This window comes from Kwoniella botswanensis, chromosome 2 (genome assembly GCF_036426115.1).
Source record: "Kwoniella botswanensis chromosome 2, complete sequence".
Taxonomy (NCBI): Eukaryota; Fungi; Basidiomycota; class Tremellomycetes; order Tremellales; family Cryptococcaceae; genus Kwoniella; species Kwoniella botswanensis.
The window spans coordinates 884771-905251 of NC_088600.1; the positions used below are offsets into that span (position 1 = coordinate 884771).

At 44.9% G+C, this 20481-nt stretch overlaps 6 protein-coding genes across 6 annotated transcripts; 3 read left to right on the forward strand and 3 right to left on the reverse strand.

Annotated features, from left to right (window-relative positions):
• Nucleotides 1-321: 321 nt before the first annotated feature.
• Nucleotides 322-3265, forward strand: L199_007217 (uncharacterized protein; the record flags this gene model as incomplete). The annotated part of the gene is made up of 8 exons (XM_064892911.1): nucleotides 322-420; nucleotides 548-856; nucleotides 1005-1137; nucleotides 1230-1501; nucleotides 1565-1748; nucleotides 1812-2714; nucleotides 2786-3113; nucleotides 3187-3265. 8 exons carry the CDS (start codon nucleotides 322-324, stop codon nucleotides 3263-3265), a joined length of 2307 nt encoding a protein of 768 aa, XP_064748983.1.
• A 468-nt stretch (nucleotides 3266-3733) lies between these two features.
• L199_007218 (uncharacterized protein) lies at nucleotides 3734-6137 on the reverse strand (the record flags this gene model as incomplete). Its single annotated transcript, XM_064892912.1, has 4 exons — nucleotides 3734-4268; nucleotides 4343-5331; nucleotides 5406-5978; nucleotides 6099-6137. 4 exons carry the CDS (start codon nucleotides 6135-6137, stop codon nucleotides 3734-3736), a joined length of 2136 nt encoding a protein of 711 aa, XP_064748984.1.
• Nucleotides 6138-8011: 1874 nt separating this feature from the next.
• L199_007219 (uncharacterized protein) lies at nucleotides 8012-9556 on the reverse strand (the record flags this gene model as incomplete). Its single annotated transcript, XM_064892913.1, has 3 exons — nucleotides 8012-8412; nucleotides 8500-9111; nucleotides 9175-9556. 3 exons carry the CDS (start codon nucleotides 9554-9556, stop codon nucleotides 8012-8014), a joined length of 1395 nt encoding a protein of 464 aa, XP_064748985.1.
• An 809-nt stretch (nucleotides 9557-10365) lies between these two features.
• On the forward strand, nucleotides 10366-12819 carry L199_007220 (uncharacterized protein; the record flags this gene model as incomplete). Its single annotated transcript, XM_064892914.1, has 10 exons — nucleotides 10366-10534; nucleotides 10609-10860; nucleotides 10938-11046; nucleotides 11139-11240; nucleotides 11307-11455; nucleotides 11524-11586; nucleotides 11682-11814; nucleotides 11881-12052; nucleotides 12187-12212; nucleotides 12285-12819. 10 exons carry the CDS (start codon nucleotides 10366-10368, stop codon nucleotides 12817-12819), a joined length of 1710 nt encoding a protein of 569 aa, XP_064748986.1.
• Nucleotides 12820-13158: 339 nt separating this feature from the next.
• Nucleotides 13159-15528, reverse strand: L199_007221 (uncharacterized protein; the record flags this gene model as incomplete). The annotated part of the gene is made up of 11 exons (XM_064892915.1): nucleotides 13159-13404; nucleotides 13480-13504; nucleotides 13562-13774; nucleotides 13858-13930; nucleotides 14017-14086; nucleotides 14150-14182; nucleotides 14249-14635; nucleotides 14744-14949; nucleotides 15012-15027; nucleotides 15097-15184; nucleotides 15251-15528. 11 exons carry the CDS (start codon nucleotides 15526-15528, stop codon nucleotides 13159-13161), a joined length of 1635 nt encoding a protein of 544 aa, XP_064748987.1.
• A 1191-nt stretch (nucleotides 15529-16719) lies between these two features.
• On the forward strand, nucleotides 16720-20414 carry L199_007222 (uncharacterized protein; the record flags this gene model as incomplete). The annotated part of the gene is made up of 10 exons (XM_064892916.1): nucleotides 16720-17091; nucleotides 17162-17209; nucleotides 17277-17369; nucleotides 17432-18966; nucleotides 19033-19396; nucleotides 19453-19518; nucleotides 19576-19752; nucleotides 19812-20069; nucleotides 20135-20265; nucleotides 20333-20414. 10 exons carry the CDS (start codon nucleotides 16720-16722, stop codon nucleotides 20412-20414), a joined length of 3126 nt encoding a protein of 1041 aa, XP_064748988.1.
• Nucleotides 20415-20481: the final 67 nt, after the last annotated feature.

Consider the following 20481-nt stretch of genomic DNA (forward strand, 5'->3'; position numbering starts at 1 on the left):
GCTTCCCATACTCTCCAAATGCCATGAGAGCATCGTACTGCGGTACTTCCGACCATAGAGATATGTACTTATCTATAGTATACACTTTTTATGCATTACCGTCTGTTGTTACAAGTCTGTTCGGTTCAAATTTCATACTGCGAAGAGGGATGGTTGCGTGCCACGTGTCGACGATCAACGCGTTTGAGTTGAGCTTGGACCTCTTTCTCCCCCCATCTTCCACGCAACCATTTCACTCTGATCTCTTTGGATAACAACTTCCTTTATCATTCCCATCTCATCGACTCCCGCTCGCACATATCTCACCAGGTAACACGCAAAATGTCGCTCGCACCTCGTAAGAGAAGGACAGAGCGACAAGACTCTCCTTCTGGTCTACCTCAAACAGTTAGGACATACAGTGGATTGGAGGAAGAGAAGGTGAGTTGACTGCTTTCTCATCAACCGTTATAGCTGGAATGGATGATGGTACCATATCCCTTTGTACTGCTATTCTCGACTATATGGCTTATATGATCCAAGCTGACCTGTATACTGTGACTTGTAGAGACGTTCCCCTCGCCCAGTCCCACCAGACTCATCAGTCCGCTCCGAATACTTCTTCTCCTGGTCTACAGGTCTAATCCTAACAGTATTAGCATTTATCATCCGGTTCTGGCGAATAGGTCATCCTTCTCAAGTGGTGTTCGATGAAGTCCATTTCGGTTCTTTTGCCTCACACTATATCAGACGAGAATACTATTTCGATGTCCATCCGCCGCTAGCGAAGATGTTGAATGGTCTAGCAGCTTGGGTGGTAGGGTTCAATGGTGATTTTGGTTTTGAACAGATTGGTGATGATTATATTAGTCATAACGTGAGTGAATTCATCTTCCTTCTTATGGCTTACGAAGAAAGGGATTGTCAGAGATAATAAGGCTTCACGATGCCGGACAGACCAAGGAATGCCCATATCCCCTACGAAAGGAAAGAACGCTGACTTTCACCTCGATTGATACGTATAGGTCCCATACGTCGGTATGAGAAGCTTCTGCGCTATCATGGGGTCCATCACTGTCCCCATCGTATTTGGAATAATGAGAGAATCAGGTTATCCAGCTGGAATAGCTTTACTTTCGGCTGCGTTAGTTGCATTTGGTGAGTTGTTACGGGCTCGTGCCCATTTTCTTGTACATAAACAATGTACTCGAGCTTACTCGTATCACGTCAATCGCCTCAATCCATCTCAGACAACGGTCACATCACTCAGACCCGACTCATCCTCCTTGATGCCGCTCTTGTGCTTTTCATGGCTCTTTCCTTATTCTCCTACGTCAAGTTCCACCAATACCGATATCAAGAATTCACTAATTGGTGGTGGTTCTGGTTACTCTCTACTGGAGGCTGGTTAGCATGCACCTTGGGCTGTAAAATGGTTGGATTGTTCACTTTCCTGTCCGTTGGTGCTGCTGTGATTTGGGATTTATGGGAAATCTTAGATATCAAGAAGGGTCATTCCATGGTGAGCTAGAACTTGCGCCTTCTTCTTTGAACAAGGATGTAGCTGACTCTTCCGAGTACACAGTCTTACGTGTGGAGACACTTCTTCTATCGTGTGGTTGGTCTCATTCTCGTCCCATTCCTGATTTACCTCTCCTTCTTCTGGATTCACTTCAAAGTGCTCAAATATTCTGGGCCCGGCGATTCGTTCATGAGTCCTGCTTTCCAAGAAACTTTGGCTGGTAACGAGCTATTGCTTAATGCTCAAGGTGAGACAAAACAATTCCGCAACTTTATGCAACGATATCTGACGTTTTTCATTTGCTTGATAGAGATCCGATACTTCGATACCGTCACCATCAAGCATAAAGATACCAAACAGTTCCTTCACTCTCACGCTGATCACTACCCATTGCGATACGAGGATGGTCGAATTTCCTCTCAAGGTCAGCAGGTAACCTGTTATCCACACAATGATACCAACAATCACTGGCAGATCCTTCCTACAAAGGAGATCCCAGATTCAGGACGAGGCAGAGTAGTCCGACACAACGATGTGATCCAATTGAGACATATCGTTACTGATACCATCCTCCTCACTCACGATGTCGCTTCTCCACTCATGCCCACCAACCAAGAATTCACCACTATCGCACCGGACGATGAGGATCGAAAGAACGATACGATGTTCAAAGTGGTCATAACCGATGCGCACGAGGGAGAACCGTGGAGATCTCTATCAGGGCATTTCAAGCTAGTGCACGTACCTACCAAAGTGGTTTTGTGGACTCATCCAACGGCATTGCCAGATTGGGCATATGGTCAACAAGAAGTGAATGGAAACAAGAACCAACAAGATAGGACTACCTCTTGGTTCGTTGAAGATATCATCGCTGATGGAACCGGTAACGATTTCAAGAACCGTACTACCCACGTCGAACCTAAGAAAACCAAGAAAGTAGCTTTTATCAAGAAATTCTTCGAATTGCAAATCCTCATGTTACAGCATAATGCAGGATTGACTTCTTCCCATCCTTACGCGTCTACTCCCGTCGAATGGCCATTCTGTCTCTCTGGAATAAGTTTCTGGACGGACTCGGAGACGAATCAGCAGATTTACATGATTGGTAATTTGCTTGGATGGTGGACTTGCGCTATATCATTGTCGGTCTTCGTTGGTATCGTTGTAGCTGATATGCTCGCGAGAAGAAGAGGATTGGATCCCATTGAAGATGGTGAGTTCACGATACACACATCCATATATCATCATACTGATAGCATTGCACCTCCCTCGCTTATCACTTAGCCATTCGAAATCGATTATATCGAAATACCGGCTTCTTCCTCGGTGCATGGGCATTCCACTATTTCCCTTTCTACCTAATGCAAAGACAGCGATTCTTACATCACTACTTGCCTGCCCATCTCGCATCTGCATTAGTAGCTGGATCAGTATTGAATTTCATCTTGGTCGAAGTGGTCAATTACCCTATCAGTTTTCCTGGACCTAAAACTCGTTTGAGACCTGCTGTAAGAGCTAAATTGGGCAAGACCGGTTGGGGTGTGGTAATTGGTTTGTTGGTGTTGGTAGTGGGGATGTTCTTGTGGTTGGCTCCATTGACTTATGCTTTAACGTGAGTGAATTTCTATTCAACCTATGATTGTGCTGCAAGAGAAGCTAAATGATATTTTTGTGCGGGACTGTAGGTTGACTGGCGAACAGGTTAATAGAAGGAAATTGTTGAGTAGCTGGACACTCCATTTCGAAGCTAAAAAGAATCATTAAGATTAGATGATATTGATACGGACGTATGCTACTAGAACGAAGAGAGACGTGGGGTGAAAGAGAAGAAAGGTGAAGTGGATAAGTGGACAATGAATATTACATGATCAGCAGAGAGGTAGAGAGGAGAAGATATGCATAACAGATCTTGTCTGATCATCTCCGCGTCAGCCTCCAGGATACAACCATGTTCGCTGTCGTTCATTCGTCAATGAAGCAAATTGAATTCGAAGTGCTATATTTGCATGAATGATGTGTGTATCTATGCTACAAATATCCCCTTGATATGTCCTATGTCCCTTCTAATATCCGTGATGAATGGGTTATATGTGATATGAATATCTAATCTGAAAGTTGTATACACTACTCTCATCTATTCTACATCTAAGATCTCTCTATATTATATACAATCGAATAAGTAAAATCACTACTTGTTCAACCAAGACTACATCCTCCGTTGAGAAGTCTAGTTCACCAAGCATCTCCACCCATCCTCTGATTCTCCAACCACTCCCTATGTCTCCTCTTACCCAGTTCCTCTAAAGACAAGTCTTCGGAACCTTCGAAATCGGTTATACCAGGTATGATCAACGTCGAGTTTGATCTAGTATTATGTTTATATTTCGGTCTCTTTGCAGCTGATGCCGATGATGATAAATTTGGTGATTTTATGAGCGTATCTGACTTATTATCATTATCATTATCACTCTCTTCTTCCTCTTCCAGTTGATCATCGGGCTGTACTAAATCAGGTAAAGCATCAATCTCTTCTTCCATTATTGGTAACGGAGCATTCGCGTTCACTCCCGATTCCCTTGAGCTCGATCGGGATTCACCAAAGAAGTCAGTCAATGCTGATCTCGTATTAGACGATGTACCTCCAGCAGCGGCGTGACGAGGCGAGGTCACTGCCATTAATAGTTCTTGATCGTCCGGTTCGGCATAAGGGTCGAAATCGATTGGTAGATCATATGATAAATCTGTAGGTCGAGGTTGCGCATCACCCCTATATTGATTTCAAATCACAATTCAACAATCAGCTTGGCTCTCCTAAGTCCTCAGTGGAAAGGACAAACTCACCATATAGCTTCTTCCAGATCATTCAGCAACCTTGCCATACCACCTCCTTCACCCTTCATACCCAATACGTTATCGGCCGATACAGTCCCGTACACTCCATCTCTCATCGCAGCACCAAAAGCCCATCCTACACCTTTATATATCCCCACCACCTCATCTACATCCCTTATCGCAAAAGTTACCTCGTCTCCCCAAAACTTGACGTCTTTCACCGTTGGCGGTACAATCACATGACCGGTCTTCTTTCCTTCTTGCACAGCAGTGATCATAGGTGATTTCCAAGTCATTTGAGGATCCTGCAATGAATTCTGTGATTGTTCATGAGTTTGATGGGCGATTGTCATCCTTCTTACCGAGGGTGGAATGGGACTTTCATTCACACCTATTATCCATGGACAAGGTCTGTCAGGATAAGTGATACACCATACAGCATCGAGGTAATGTCCCAAAGCCTGAATCAATTCTAGAACTATCGGTCTAACTCTCCTTGATCCTAATCTGTGAGCGATATCCGCAAAAGGATTTGGTAATTCTGAAATACGAGGTTGAGTTGACATTCTTCTATTTTGTATACCATGAGGAGATTTCATCCTTTCGTTCCTTTCCAGTACCTCCTCGTCTATAGCTAATTCGACATCCCTCAAAGCCATCACAGATTCGGTATTGAACACTTCGATGTAATCTCCTGATGCTGAGCCTGAACCCAGTCGCATGGATTTGACTGGAGGAGAGAAGTTGGAATGTCTACCTCCCGGCGAGGACGAGGACGAGCCGGCTGATCCACCAGACCCAACGGGTTCCAAAGGTGATCCAGCGGGTGAGAACTGGCGAGACGACATGCCATTCCGAGGTGAAGAGAGGGAACTTAGACGTGGTGAGGCAGTGGTATTCAGTGCTGGAGTTGCGGTCGTTCCGGGACTTGAACGACGGGATCGAATAGGTGAATGATCAACGGGGACAGTTTGAATAGGTTGCTCGACTACCCATTTCTATTATACAAATTCATGTTCAGTATCATCTCGCTGATGGTAGGTGGTCCTTAGTAGATACTATCATAACTCACCCTCCATTTAGCCATGGCCATATCCTCTTTACTTCGCTCTTCCGCCGTACTGGAAATCTGCTTGGCCCCAAGAGGAGCCGAAGCATCCGTTATAGGTAGAGTAATCATCTCTAAAACTTCTTTACCCTTCCTTGAACCTGATGATGAAGGTCTCATATTGGTTTTCTTATCCTGACTTTTGTGAATTTCGCTAGTCGGTGTGTTGGATCCGCTAGTGTTTCTATTATCTAACTTGGTTTTTGACGAGGTCGACGATTCTGAGATTTGGGGGATTTTCCAAACTGCCAATGAACCTCTTCTACCGCTATTTGAGCTACTACTACTAGGGTTGACGGTCTGTGTAGATGATGATGAATGAGGGGTGGTAGGAGAGATTTCGGTAGGTAAAGAAGGTTGAGGGATTTGCAGTGGTTCTAACACTCTAGGTAAAGTTGAACATGTTGGCGATACATCGGTTGGTTGCGATTCCGGTTCAGGTCGAAATATCAAGGAACTGCTCGTACCGTTTTGAGACGAGAATTGCGATTGTGACGAGGCCGCCTGGTGTTGTTGTTGATATCGTGATGGTAGGACCTGTAAGATAGGATAAGATGAGTAATCAACACAATAGTCCATGAAGGACAATAATGATAAGGCAAATGTGCACACTCCAGGAGATAGCCAAGGAATGATGAAATAGCATAGGTGACTTACAGTTGTACCAGTCTCACTATCACCCGTGATCGAAACCATGTTATGATTGGTATCTGATGTCTGTACGATGACTTTAATACATTGATTTCAATTCAATTCGGATATCTGTCCAATTGTGAAAAGAGTGTTCCTCCCGATTTTCTGCTCCTTCGCGGTCTATACTATCTTCCTCTGTTTGCTTGCTGTCCGAGACAAGTGAAAAGCCCAATTTGTGATTACCCAGTTTCAGATTATCAACACTCTAACTCCCCTTCAAAGTTGGTGAATTTGACAATGACGACTGTTGACACTCCTATGCTGGAGGGTGTATCGGAAAAAAAGATGAATTAGGAAAACTTTGTAAACTTTGTAATTGGTTGAAATCCGATCTGTTGAGCTGTGTTACGAATTGAACGTAATGTCCTTATTAATCTGTTCAGTCGATCGAGATCTTCACAATTAAAACTGTCGCCGGTCTCTGGAGAGTCTGCAGATATCTATATGTTTATATATATAAACAATGATGGAGAGAATACTAGGAAAGTGTGTAAAAAGAGGTGAGGGATAACAAGTCCATCAGTATCGATGATGATGATCATACAAAGGAACGTCACATGTGTCTTCATCCGTTTGCATAACACATAACGCATACTAAAAATGCCATCATAGTACCATCCATTTCTAACGGCACCTAGATTTTGCCTGCCATGCATGTCGACGTAAGTCTCTCTCAACTGCTTCGTTAGGGGGAACACGATCAAATCAGGAAGATTCTTTTGTCTTTACATGGCGAACCGATTTTATTGGAATGGCATAGTCAAAACAACTACGGGACCGAGTAGGCAGCAGGAGCGAGAGGCACGACGATGGACGCCTCGCTGCGAACTCATGACATCCACCTCCTACACCGCGGTGACGTACGACGTATAACTGTAGCGTTTCAAGTTCAGACCTATATGGTTACCTCTAAGGCGTCTTCGCCATCGAACAGCCATCTACAAAGACTTGAGCTCGTACATGTACGTACGACAAGGTTTCCGAGACATTCGACGCGTTCCCATCCCTTCATCCCTTAAAGGTGAATGAAATATGAGAACGCCTCCAAACGTTTTCAAGATCCTTCATGTATGCCATGTGGGCGGGCTACGGTGACATACCCTCTCAAAGGGAACAAGTTTTTAAGGCACCCAATTTGCAGATCACCTTTAAAGGCAACAAACGATGCATCCGCATTTTTCATTTGTTCCAGCTTCTACGATGCAGTACTAACCCTACCGTGCAAGCATGAACCTATCAACAAGGATCAAGGGTAAGCGCCGTCACACACCACGGTGATAGGTACCTTGTACCTTCGGAGCCAAAGGGAAAAGTGGAGTACTGTGAAACTATCGGCAATTGTTTTTTGGTTACGTTTTTTCCTTGATGCGGTCATAAATACGGTAGGCTCACTATTGGGGGTTTGGTGTTTCTCGATCGTTAATTAATGCACATCACCACCGAACACGAGGTTTGATCTGCATGAAGAATCGTATGTAGATCAGTTCATCCGGTGGCTTTACTGGAATGTTACCATAAGTGGAATCTGAACTGGAGAATCATGAATACTTCCGTAGGCAGATGCAGATAAATATGTGTAACGGTTATCTTGCTGCGTATAGGAAAGCACGACAGCTCATCTTTAGCAAAGTTCACACAATAGGTGTTACCGCATCACAAATTTGTGATTGTAGATCTCTTCCTTTACCAAGCTTCCTAATTCACGCCATGGAAAAGAAAGGCGTACAGCTATCCCTAACAGATATCATCCGATTAACGTATCTATAGATCTCCTTGAATCCATTCGGCAAGGAGTATACATTCCACATATCTACATATTTACATATTTACTATAGAATTCTGTCTTTCTATAAATTTACGCGATCACCGAGCTACAGTTACTCGGCGCAACAAATCAAACCATTCCCTATACTTATACCTACTGAACTACCAATATCATTCACTATCACTCCCTGGTACCAATTCGGAATACTTCCATCGTCTTGGTCCTGCCATTTGAGATTGACATTCGACTGCCTACATGCGGAATATAGATATCTGGCAATCTCCCTCGTACCAATCTCGGTCGACCACGTCGCCCAATGTATTGGCATAGTGATCTTTGCACTTAGTTCCTGGTGTAAGGTAATTGCGTCAGAGGGTGAACAGTGGATAGCAGACGTTAGACGTTGAGCGTCAAATTTGATAAATGGGAATAAAGATTGCAGGTAAGGTAGCACTGATCCGTGAGCTATAGGAAGGAGAGCTAGGTCGGGTGAACCATATCGATTTCGTATCACTGGAATACAAGTAACAAAGCTAACCAGTCATCCTCCCTTATATGCGATAAATTCACAGCTGATTGATACCATGATAATGTACTCACATGGAAAGGCGGGACAGGTCGGACCATCAATAATAGACTTATAACCCGTATCACCCCCAAAGAAACATTTCCATCTTTGACTATTTGGCATGTCATATTCGATCCACCACGTACACCATAGTGTCTTGTTTTTGCCAAACAGTTTCCGACCGGAATTATGCTGTGCGGGACAACAGACAATTTTAAGCGTATCATCCACACGCTTATTGGTACTTGAAGAAGCGACAGTATCCCATAGTGTACTGGGAGTGAGAGGAGATGCATAGGACTTAGGAGAAAAAGGGACTTCATCAATATGCTGTTCCTCTTTGACAGGAGAGAGTGACAAAGCTTGACATTCTTCTCCACTTAAGGACAACTGACTCTTGATAGGCGATGATGCTGACATGTATACTGTTCTTTCAACCTTCAAACCTGGCGATGAACCTTGAGAGTCCGGGCTGTTTAAGGATAAGGAAAAGACATCTTCGTCCCACCAGTTCATCTCTTTCACATGAGTTGAGTCAATTCCGAATTTGGTCAATAACGCTCCTAAGCTCTGCGGTACGAAATACTGAGCGGCCGGATGATGCTTCTGAACCGACTTGATCGATGCTTCATCAAGATGGTCATCTTCATTATCGAGTGATTAGCATACGCCGATGATGCTAGAATTGTATCATAAATTTGCCTCACAGTGATCATGCGAAATGAACACCACATCTACTCGTGGTAATTCCTCTACTCTACAGGGAGCTTCGATCCTCCTCTTAGGTCCTAGAAAACTAACAGGAGAACATCTCTCGGAAAAGACAGGATCGAGCAAAATACCTCTCCATTCTCTCCCTTCAGCAGGGATGGCAAGAGGCAAGAGAAGGTATACGCTTGCATGTCCTAGCCATATGATCTTTGGACCATCATCGATCTGAGGAGGGGATGAAGGGAAAACTATCTTTTGTCTGATAGGTATGCGCTCGTTGGTCTCGGGTGGGAATTTGAGGCGTAGGGATAACGAAGAGAGCTTTTCAATAGCTGAGAGATGTCTGTACGAGGACCATGGGTTGACATATCGTGGCATGATATTTTTAATACTGGTGATAGTTGGACTATCGACTGAGGATGAAGGAAGAGCTCGTTATTCCATAAATGATAAATACATGATATACTGAAAGCCTCTTTTCGCATCCAGCACTCGAAACATGATTTCGGATCATTAACAGACAGGAGAGGAGGTGGCAAAGAAGGGATATATTTAAGAGGCAAAGGACGAAGTGTATCGAAACTTCATTGTCAGTTAGCCCATCCTTTCATTTGTCTATAGAGTTTGAAGTACAGTGAACGGATAGCACGAAAATCAGATCAGAGGTTATTCACCGTTAATGGACATGTAGATTCGAATTGGTACATGATTGACCTATGACAAGGCGCAGAGCATGTGGATCCCTCCAGGCCATGTATCGCTGTGGATGCTACTCACAGTCAACCACAATAACCCATGGGCCATGACGATGAATGACAGGTCAAATATATGAAACTTGTGAAACTTGCGGGGATACTGCATGATACAGTGCTGAGGGTCATGGTTTCCTTTGCGATAAGAAATGCTGTTTGAGCTACTAAAGGAGGGCTATCAAATTTGGTGTTATCTGACGTATATTCTACTGGATATCATCGTCAAAGGATCTGGGAAGAACGGACTGTCGAGTCGAGCAGTATCTCCGGAAAGTATATATATATAACTTCCTCAACAGATTGAGTTGTGAGTCACCCTGTCCCAACACAGAAAACCCTTATCTATACACACACCCACACCTACACCCACATCACACACACACATTCGCACAGACACCTCGCCAATTCACCAATTAGTTTATCCCCGAACTCGCTATGATCTCCACCATTCCAGCCCTTCTAGGGGGTGGTAGTCTAGCTTCTTTATCTACTAATATCAGACTCGATGATATTCTATATCTTGCTATTCGTATGGCATCAATCGGTCTACTCGCAGCGGCCGTTAGACAACTATTTGGTAATACCAAATCTCGGGTTTACGATGGTAAGCCTATCCCCCCTTACCCAAGGACCTCGACCTGTACTGACCTGTTGCGGGGTACCTGGATATGTGAACAGCCATTTTCCCTACGGCCCATATCACCTACTCCGATCCAGCATTCGAATGGATCATGTCGTACCTCGCTCAATCCCCCGAATCTCAACGTCAAATCAAGTCGTTCCGATTGATCACCGCTGATGCAAGACAATCTAAGAGGGATGATGCTAATAGACTCAGAACATCGTCTAAGAAATCTGAAGGTCTAAGTGTAGCTAGGAAAGACGCTACGTTCGTTGATGATGTAGTAGGACAAATCTCACCTGTGAACGGTGAGTTGGACAACACGGCGACATTACCTTTTGCCACGTTCATTGACAGAGCAGATAACTGATCTATGTCCATGCAGAACAAGCTATCTTTATCAATCATAAGGGTGCTTATCTCTGGATCACGAGGAAATCTAAAGGTTATGCCAATTATGATCCAATTGACAAGGAGGAACATCTTGAGATAACGTAAATCCACTCACTAACCATGCTTGTCCTTGATTGGGCTCAGGCAGATACCCTACCTGGGTGAAAAATTACTGACTGTTCATATACTTTAGTGGCCTTTCGGTTCAACCTGAAAGCATCAAGCAATTCATCATCGATGCTCATGCTATGTTCTTCAAGAAAGCGGACGATGAATTACTCATTTTCAACGTATCGTAAGTATCTTGTCTCAGATTACTTCTCTTCGTCTGAGAATACGATTTTGATTTATCCATGACCAGACCTTACACTGGAAATTGGATCGACCCAATCCATCGACCTTCGAGATCATGGTCATCTGTCATTCTTCCTGAATCAGACAAAGCGCCACTTTTGGAGGATGTCAAGAACTTCTTATCTGTTGAGGAAAAAGACTGGTATGGGGCTAGAGGTACGTAATATGCGTTCTTGGGATGTGTTATCTCCAGGCTTGCTGAACCCTTTGACCCTTCGGTACAGGTATTCCGCACAGAAGGGGTTATTTACTTCATGGGCGACCAGGTTCAGGCAAGACCACACTTGGTAGGTCTTTCTCTCCCAGGTTCGCCACACCTCATTGGTATCTGCCATGGAACGGCATATTTGTCCAGGAAATCTGACTCCGAATGATACCGTAGCGACTGCAATCGCCTCTCAGCTCGGTCTAGACATCTACATCGTCAATCCCGCCGCGAGAGGTATGGACGATGGGAAGCTCAACAAGGCATTCAGAAATTGTCCGCCACAAAATATGATCCTTATCGAAGACATGTATGTGATATTCCCATTCACCCTTTCACGAAGACGAAACTGACGCTAAGTGATTTGGTTCATCAGCGATTGCGTCATGCCACCCCGACCTAAACGAGGAGATTCCGAAGATGATGACGAAGACGATTCCTTCGACGATAAAGATGTTGGTGGTGCTGATCCGGGGAAATACGGACTGGCAAGGTCTACTGTGACTCTGTCTGGGTTGTTAAATGCTATTGATGGCGTTTCAAGTCAGGTGAGCCAAACTTCCTTTATACGATTGATATTGTATTGAAGAAAGTCACCATGACACCTCTACTCAAAAGGATGGACATTTATCAGCTAATAGTGATCAGAGCTGACTTCCATTGTCTCGATTTTGTCAAATAGGAAGACTGCATCTTATTCGCCACTACGTAGGTTATCATTCCTTGTTGGTGACTGACCCTATCAATATCATGCTGATACTTTATCCGAAATGGTGATAGTAATCACCCCGATCGACTCGATTTCGCTCTTTCTCGACCAGGTCGATTCGACGTCCAACTTTCCTTTAAGGACGCTACGTTCGATCAAGCCAAAGCTTTATTCAAGCATTTCTTCCCTTTATCCGACTTCAGCAACACCCCTAAATCTGAAAGTACGATCGATGATGAGAAGGTGATTGAAGATGAGGGTGTGATCAGGGCAGAAGGCGAACTTGATGAACTTGCTCATCGCTTCGCTCAAGGTATATTCCACCCAACTCCACCTGGGCGTGACGCAGAAAATGATACGGTGGAAGTTGAGGTGGAATTTGGACTTTCCATGGCTGCTCTACAAGCATTCTTGCTTACTCATAAGAAGACTCCTCGATTGGCTGCTTGTAAAGCCCAAGAGTGGTCCATCGGGTTGAGGAAGGAGCACGAAGATAGGGAGAGGAAGAAGCTGGCTAAGAGAGCTGAGAGGGAGAAAGCCAAAGAATTGAAGGTGAATGGTTCTGCCACTCCTGAGAACAAGAAAGCCAAGGAGAGTAAGGGCTGATATTGATGGCTCGTACGCGAATACTTTTGATGTAGCCTGCTTATTCCAGAAGTGCACTTATAGGGATGAACGTAAGATGCATAGTATAAAACCTGCACAGTACTTGACACAGTACTTGACATGGCAATCGCTAAATTGCAAGCATTACATGATCGTAACATGATTGTTTCGTCATCCATCATAATACTGTACTGTATGAAATTATAAAAAACCACATTGATATTTTTACCTTGAATCCGTACAGTATATCCCAAAACTTTAGTGAATTGTCCTTTAAACGAGATACAATGAAGAAAATGACTTTTCAATGTAATATGGTACAATATGCAGTATATTGTTCTATAATTGATTTTTCGCGTTTTCCCCATTTCCATTTCCATTGACATCCGATGTTACTTGGTTATCCGAGCTTGACAACTGATCACATCCCTCTCCATCCTTCTTCTCATCAGAAGTATCGGAACTGGAAGGATGTTCATCTACGCTTTTGACGTGTTTACGCCATGACCTGGTCACCAGGAACCATAGGAGTATATCCGCGATGGTGAATGCCAGAGTGAATGGTTGGAGGATCCAGACGCCATACTATATAAATCCGAAAAGGCAGATCAGCAAGACCTGTGTATAAAGAGTCGAAGAGAGAGATGAAATTGAGCATACCCTTTCTGAGATAGCACCGACCATACTACAAGAACATCATCAGTCTGATTCTACCAATTCTGCACGGTGAGCGGAGACTCACAATGGCATGATTGCACTTCCAGCCTGACCCAAACTAGCTATCCAACCGATTGTACCTCCTTGTAATTCCCCAGGTAAGATCTCCACAACGACGTTCATGACTATTGGATACATCGGTCCCAGAAATACACCAACAAGCGAAAAACAAATCGCGTTGCCGACGATGGAGTGAGTGAACCAGATGATGATTGTAAGGACGAGGGTGATCAGCGAGCTATGTTTTTACAAACAGGAAATGTTCAGTAAAGATGACATACGTCAGAAGCCACATAGGAGAGGTATATTACTACAACGTACTATAGGTAGATAGACATGTGGTTGCCTATTCGCTTGGTTACAGGTATAAGGACCACTCTGCCTACGGTCAAACCTACAGTAATACCCAATTACCAGATCAGCGATATGCCCTTTACTTGACTCCAAGGTACATTTGCGTGGAAAGCCGAGAGCGCTCACCTCCAAAGTATCCAGAAGACACATAACCTGAATTATCATTACCAGCCCTTTCGTCTATGAGAAATGATGTCTAACATCACTCTCTTTGTCAGTTGATGGAAAGATTGACGACTGTGGTGCCTAAGAGACTTACAGCCCATCCTCCTATGGTGACCTCTATACCGACCTGAACAAACGATCGATCAGATTGATTTGATCTTCCATGAAAGGCACGATAATACGATTCACTCACATAGATTAACATGTAGAAAGCCATATAGTGTACCACCGGAGTCTTCAAGATCTGCTTCATCTTACCACCACTCCCCTCATGCTTTGTACTGGCAGGATCGATTTCTGTATGCGTACCATCCTTATTCACTCTTACTTCCAGCTGTCTCTTCCCTACAACCTGATTATCCGTCCTTCCCCTGAACACCATGACCAAAGCTAGTACTGTGACCAGGGCCAGTCCCAACGATACGGCGAAATAGTAGTAAACGTGATTGGGAACGTGCTGTACAAAAGCTGTCGATACGAATGGCGAGACGGTCGCGCCGAAGCCGTACATCGCGTGCATGAGGAACATCTTGGTAGAGCTGTTTTCAAGACGAGTCACGAGTGAGTTGACTTGAGCGTCCTGCGATAGGTCCATAGGTGATTAGCAAGGTGGGTGATGGTTCCTGCTGAGGCAAGGAAGAGCGAGTGTCATGTGCATTGAACATGTAATCAGGTAGCAGCCACTCACCTGTAATCCCAATCCGAACCCATTGAAGATATAAGCAATCACGAATAATGGAAACGGAGATCCCCAACAGATCAGTATATATGCTAATCCCTGCATCGCAGCACCGAAGGGAGCTGCTATACCGAATCCGAATGCGTCTGAGATGAACACATTGGTTATGCCTGATGTCATAAATCCAGCGAAGTTTGCGAGCCATATGGTGGAGACTGCATAGTGTCATCAGTGCTGTATCCGATGTATGGACGGTCAACCGGAAGTGCTGACTTACTAACGAGATAGTTGACCTATATATGATATACAGTATATAGTAAGATGAGCTCAAAGACCATAAAGGTATCAGACGACAGACTTACAGAATAATACGTCTGTAGAGATGGCAATAAAGGTCCTTGACTTGCATCATTCCAGCCTGCTAAGAACATAACCAAAAACAACACCGCTCTAGATACACATCATCTCGTTCAATACATATTGTTCTCCTTATTCCATATACAGAATTGTACTCACAGCATCACTCCCACCATTCTCTTTGAAGGTAAAGGTTTCTCCTCTCTCAAGAATCTAAAAACATAATGACTTTTGGGTTCTATGTTTTCCACACCAACCATATCTTTCCTCTCCTCATGATTATCTATCCTGGACTGGGAACGCGCTATCATACCAACACCAGTTGAGATGGTGGGTTCGACAGGTTCTTGAGGTACATAGTCCTGTATGTCGGAGAGATGTCGTAGGGAATGTGAACGATGAGATCGTATAGACGGACGAGAGATAGTGCGTTCCATTGTTTTTCAGATGTTCTGCCAGAAAGAATCGCAAGAAGTGCTGGATCGAAGGTTTGTCGAGTGTAGGATCGAGCTGGGGATTAACGTCGAGTAGCTTGAACCTTTATACACTTTTATGGTCCTGCTAATCGGCTAAAATATGAGATCACGATCTACTCTATATACAAGCTTTACAGTACTTCTAATTCGCCGTTAACCTAATCCTATCCTGCCTAGGCATCGCTTGTGCACCAAGTCCTCAGTAGTATATACACATTGATTTCTATGATATTCGCCATGCTAACTCAGAAAAATGTACACGAGTAGTCGGTCTATTAGTCGGTTGTTTGGGAGCACCTGCTTTCTCCACAAAGTTCGCGAAAGTGGGGATTGCGTGAGACCGAAGTTTAGCCGAAGTTCATCAGATTAACAGGTCTCGAAGAATATCTCGATTCTTGGCTTTTCCATATGAACAGCCAAATTGTACTCTTGCTGATAGGGTTATACACTCATCTTCCTAGCCCATCGATCGTACAAGAAAGCCATATCTCGCGTACACTGATCCATATCAAATCCACAGATGTACCTGCCACATCGACCCGAGTCGGGGATATCACAATGATCCGTGATTCCCCTCTCTTTGAAGGTTACATGATCGCCAAAGGACCCTATCAAAACCGCTATCAAGATTATGCTTCTTCCGACGATTAATTGGATACATATAATCTTAGTCGGACGATACAAGGCTTTCCATGTCAGCGTACGACGATTTAAGCTGATCTCTAGGACAGGTTGATATATGGGTACTCAAGGATTGAGAGGGTTCGAATGATCTAGGAGCAGGAGGGGGATATCGAGACGTTCTCATGATGTTATCTATCGACGAAGGCGCACGGATCACCCAGTACACCCACCCTCCTTTGGATACATACACACTTGGATATCAGGAACAAGCTGATGACTGACTGATTTTTCCATTCCTCGCGTTGTGCTGACTGGTTCATCTTCCTTCTCTACTTACTCACTCGCTCCAGTATTGTATCAACAGTTGACGTCACCTCTCTCTCTCTCTCATATATACCTGTCAACGGACTCGCACTACTACTTATATATACCCACCGTTGACCTCTCTCTTCCTCCCTCATCATTCCTCTTTCCTGCTTTCCTCTCCTTTCATCGTCTCTATACCCTTCAAGACGGTGCACTCTCGACATGCCAACAGCCGGCCATCCACCTCGGCCATGCCCTTCTCTACCTTCCCAAGGAACAATCCACATTCCTGATGTTCTCGACGTGCTCATGCAGCCGATCAGACGGGACAAACAATATCTCGAGTGGGATGGAGAAGCGTTTCCCATTCCAGAAGAGATGATCATTAGAAACTGGGATCTTCCTCAAGGATACACTAGAGAGAGCTGGGCTGATTGGGAGCCTGAGAACCCTTTCATCGCTGAACGTCATTATGATCACGATCCGCTGGCGCCTAATGAAGGTTATGAGCAGGATGAAATGGAGGAAATCTTTGGTAGGATGGCGGAAAGAAAGATGGCAGAGGAGGACGAAGGGCATATCGTGGAAGCACCTGTGAGTTAAGCTGTTCTGCTGATGTACACGAAATCTATCGTGTCGTGGACTACTAATCATGCTTCTCCAGTCAACCGATCCCGCGACTGATCTGTCCGTGGAGAAAGGAATACCGGAAGTGAGTTACCTTCCAAATGTTTTGTATCCTTCCTCTTAGCCGAAAAGACTGACGTCGGTTCATGAAGTCCACCACACCCCGACTCGTAACCTCGACGACTGAGATTCACATTGCCAACATCCTTCTTTCGCCAAGTGGTGGACAGCTTGTTCCCAAGAAAGTGAGTATATCAGACGCTCCTATTTATACAAGTTATCGTCTGCTGATACGCGATGGGTTCAGCTCTCATTTCCAATAACAGTATCAGCCAAGTCTGGGCAAGCTTCAAATACCATTTCATACGACTCGACCGCGGCAAGTCGTCACCGACTTGTATCATCACAAGGTGCTTCAACTCAAGCTGAAGATCCATCAGCTGTCGACCGGGTAGAGGAAATTGTGCAAGCAAATACTAATGATCAACTCGAGGAGGGCGCTATCAACGACTATATCGAGCTCGATCCTGATACAGCTGAGCTCGCAGACGCTGTCGAAGATGTATCACCGGGCTGTTCGCTTTCTGCGCCAAGGGTATCCCGCACATCCACAACCAATTTTATTCAACAACAGCCAATCTCTACAAGTGAGGACGAACCTCGAGAAGATCACAATAGCCAATCAGATGATGGACTCGGCTCTCCCACTCCAGCTGCAAAAGAAACATCAACCCCTACGATATCTCCAAATTATTCCCAGACCCATAGGACTCAAATCACCCAAGAAGTCTTGCTTCCTGCTCTCAACATCGAAACAGAAGCAGTCACGAAACCGTCTAAGGAGAACGTCGACTCTCCTACGGCTTCCTCGACTCCTTCATCTCCCAGATCACCTCATTTGGTGACACCCGGTACAGATACTCGAGTCTCTCAAGACAGAGAGGAAGGTATTCGAGTTCTCCAGCGTCCCCCTCAGTTTTCTCCCACAGACGAATCAGATACGGATATACCGCAAATTGTCCAGCCACTCATCAAGGCCAATACATCTACCACTGAACATCATATTGTTCAGATGCCTTCAACTCCCCCAATCTCTCCGCCCTCGGAATCCTCACCCTTACCCACCTATGCTACGGACCCCTCTCATTCTCCTAGAGTCAGCCGATCTTCTGATTCTTCCTCTCTTTCCCCATCGACCGATAGCACCGAGGACGAAGCGATAATCTCCATCGCTCCTCGAGCCCCTGCTTCTTTTATTGACATTGATAAATCATCAGACGATCTCATTCCGCCTGACCTTACCCTTGAGTCATTACAATTATCTGAAATATCAAGCTTGGAAATGGATTCAGCAAGTGGCGTACCATTACCTGCAAAAAATGGCACTCATAAAATCCTCGACAATTTCCCCTTGTCGGAGTCTGATCCTCTCGATAATATGGCAGGTACAGGTATTTCAGAAGATCCCAAGCACGGCGCGGGCTCCCTCGCCACGAACCAAGGAACCCGCAAGACGACAGATACCAATACGTCCTCATTTTTGGAGCAAGATACGTCGAAAGACGACAAGATGGAGGTACTGATGTTCATTTCCGGTCAGAAGAAATCTGAAAATCCTAATGGACATGACGATGGTCCGATTCTCATCAATATCGATTCTGATTCGCCTGTTGATGACGACCAGCAAGAAGCGCCAGCACCATTTGGAGAGGATCACGAGAAATCGCATGAGGAACAAGGAATGATCGAAGCGGAAGTACCTGAAAGCCCAATGACTATTATTGAGCTGAACAAAGGCGATGCAGAAGAAGAAGAAGGATTTGACGAAGATGGAGAGCATGAGTAAGTGAAAATGTTGTCGGTACGATATCCACATGATAGATCAAGCTAATAGTCAATGACCCAAAGGTCGATCTCGGAAACCTGCTATATCGAGTTAACCTCCAACGCGAACGTCGCCGAAATTATCGATGACGACATGACTCAAGACGATAGACCGGCAGAAGCTACTTTGATTGGAGAAGATCAACAACCTGAATGTACTATACCGAAGCCGAAAGGCAAGCCAGGTAGAAAGCCAAAGATGATGCCTCCTCCCGATCCAGAATACATAACCTCCTCAGACAAGAGGACGTATCCTCGAAGAGCTACCACCGCAATACCTTCACTTAGAGGAAGGGGATCCACAGGACGCTCAAAATGCAAGCGTGCTCCTGGCAGACCACCCATGAAGCACTTGAACGGTCAGAACAAAGATACCTTGGATGAAAATGTGAGTAAGATGTTATGCATAATTCGGGGCTGGTATGTAAGCTGACATCCAGATAGGCATGTGAAGAGAAGCGGGGCAAAAGTAGGATGCTGGCAACTTCCAAGCCTACCACGATGAGAATGGTGAGTACGAGCTTGTATTCATCTATTGAGAATGTCATGCGCTGATACCGACTATAGCCCTCTACCTCAACCTCTCGAAGGCGATCGATGACCATGTTTACCAGGACCCAATCCACACAGACAGCTATTGACGGACCGAAGAGAGGACGTAAAGGTAAAACTAAAGCTCTAGAATCGGAAAACTCTATGCAAGATGAAGAGACAGTGGATGTGGATACATCCGCCCCTACTGAGGTAAGTACTCGATGTGCGTTCATATCTGAAAGGAAGTCTCTTACAATCAAAACCTTTAGCTCGAAAGCAAGCGTCTTCCATCGACTTCGTCGCCTGTTCAACAACCTCCTATACGACGAGCGGCTCAAAACGCCAATGCAGCTTTCAAGATCCAAGATGGGGATAGAGAAGTTGCATCGAGGATCAAACCTGCCCAAAAAAGGAAACAGCCCCTCCCCCCTGATCCCTCGAAATCGGACTCGGATAGTCTCTCACAAAGACACATATCCAAAAAGGTATGTAGAGGAGAAACGCTCAAACGTTGGACATTAGTTGAGGTGAGTCCATCCCCCAAAGTATCATCTGATCAATTTGCTGACACACACTCCTTATGAGCATGTAGGACGCCTGCCTCCTTCGTTGCTGGGATGGAAAATCAGTGTTATCTCCTGCAATCATCTCGCAAGCTTGCGATGCATTACTCGATCCTGCCGTCGAATCGTTGGGGAGAACCCATGAAGCGGTCAAATATCGGTAGGTTCATGCTCAACCATATCTTGATCCAACTTGATGTTTTCTGAGAACACATGTACTCCCGCAGATTGCGACAGGTTTACAAGAATCCGGATCTTCACGAACGCGCTAAAGCCTTCAACGAGAGCAGACCAAGTGCTTCGGCATAGAGATCGGGTATGATCGAGTAGGGCGAAAAGGAAGGGAATGGAACATCCGACATCCTTCCGATCTCTA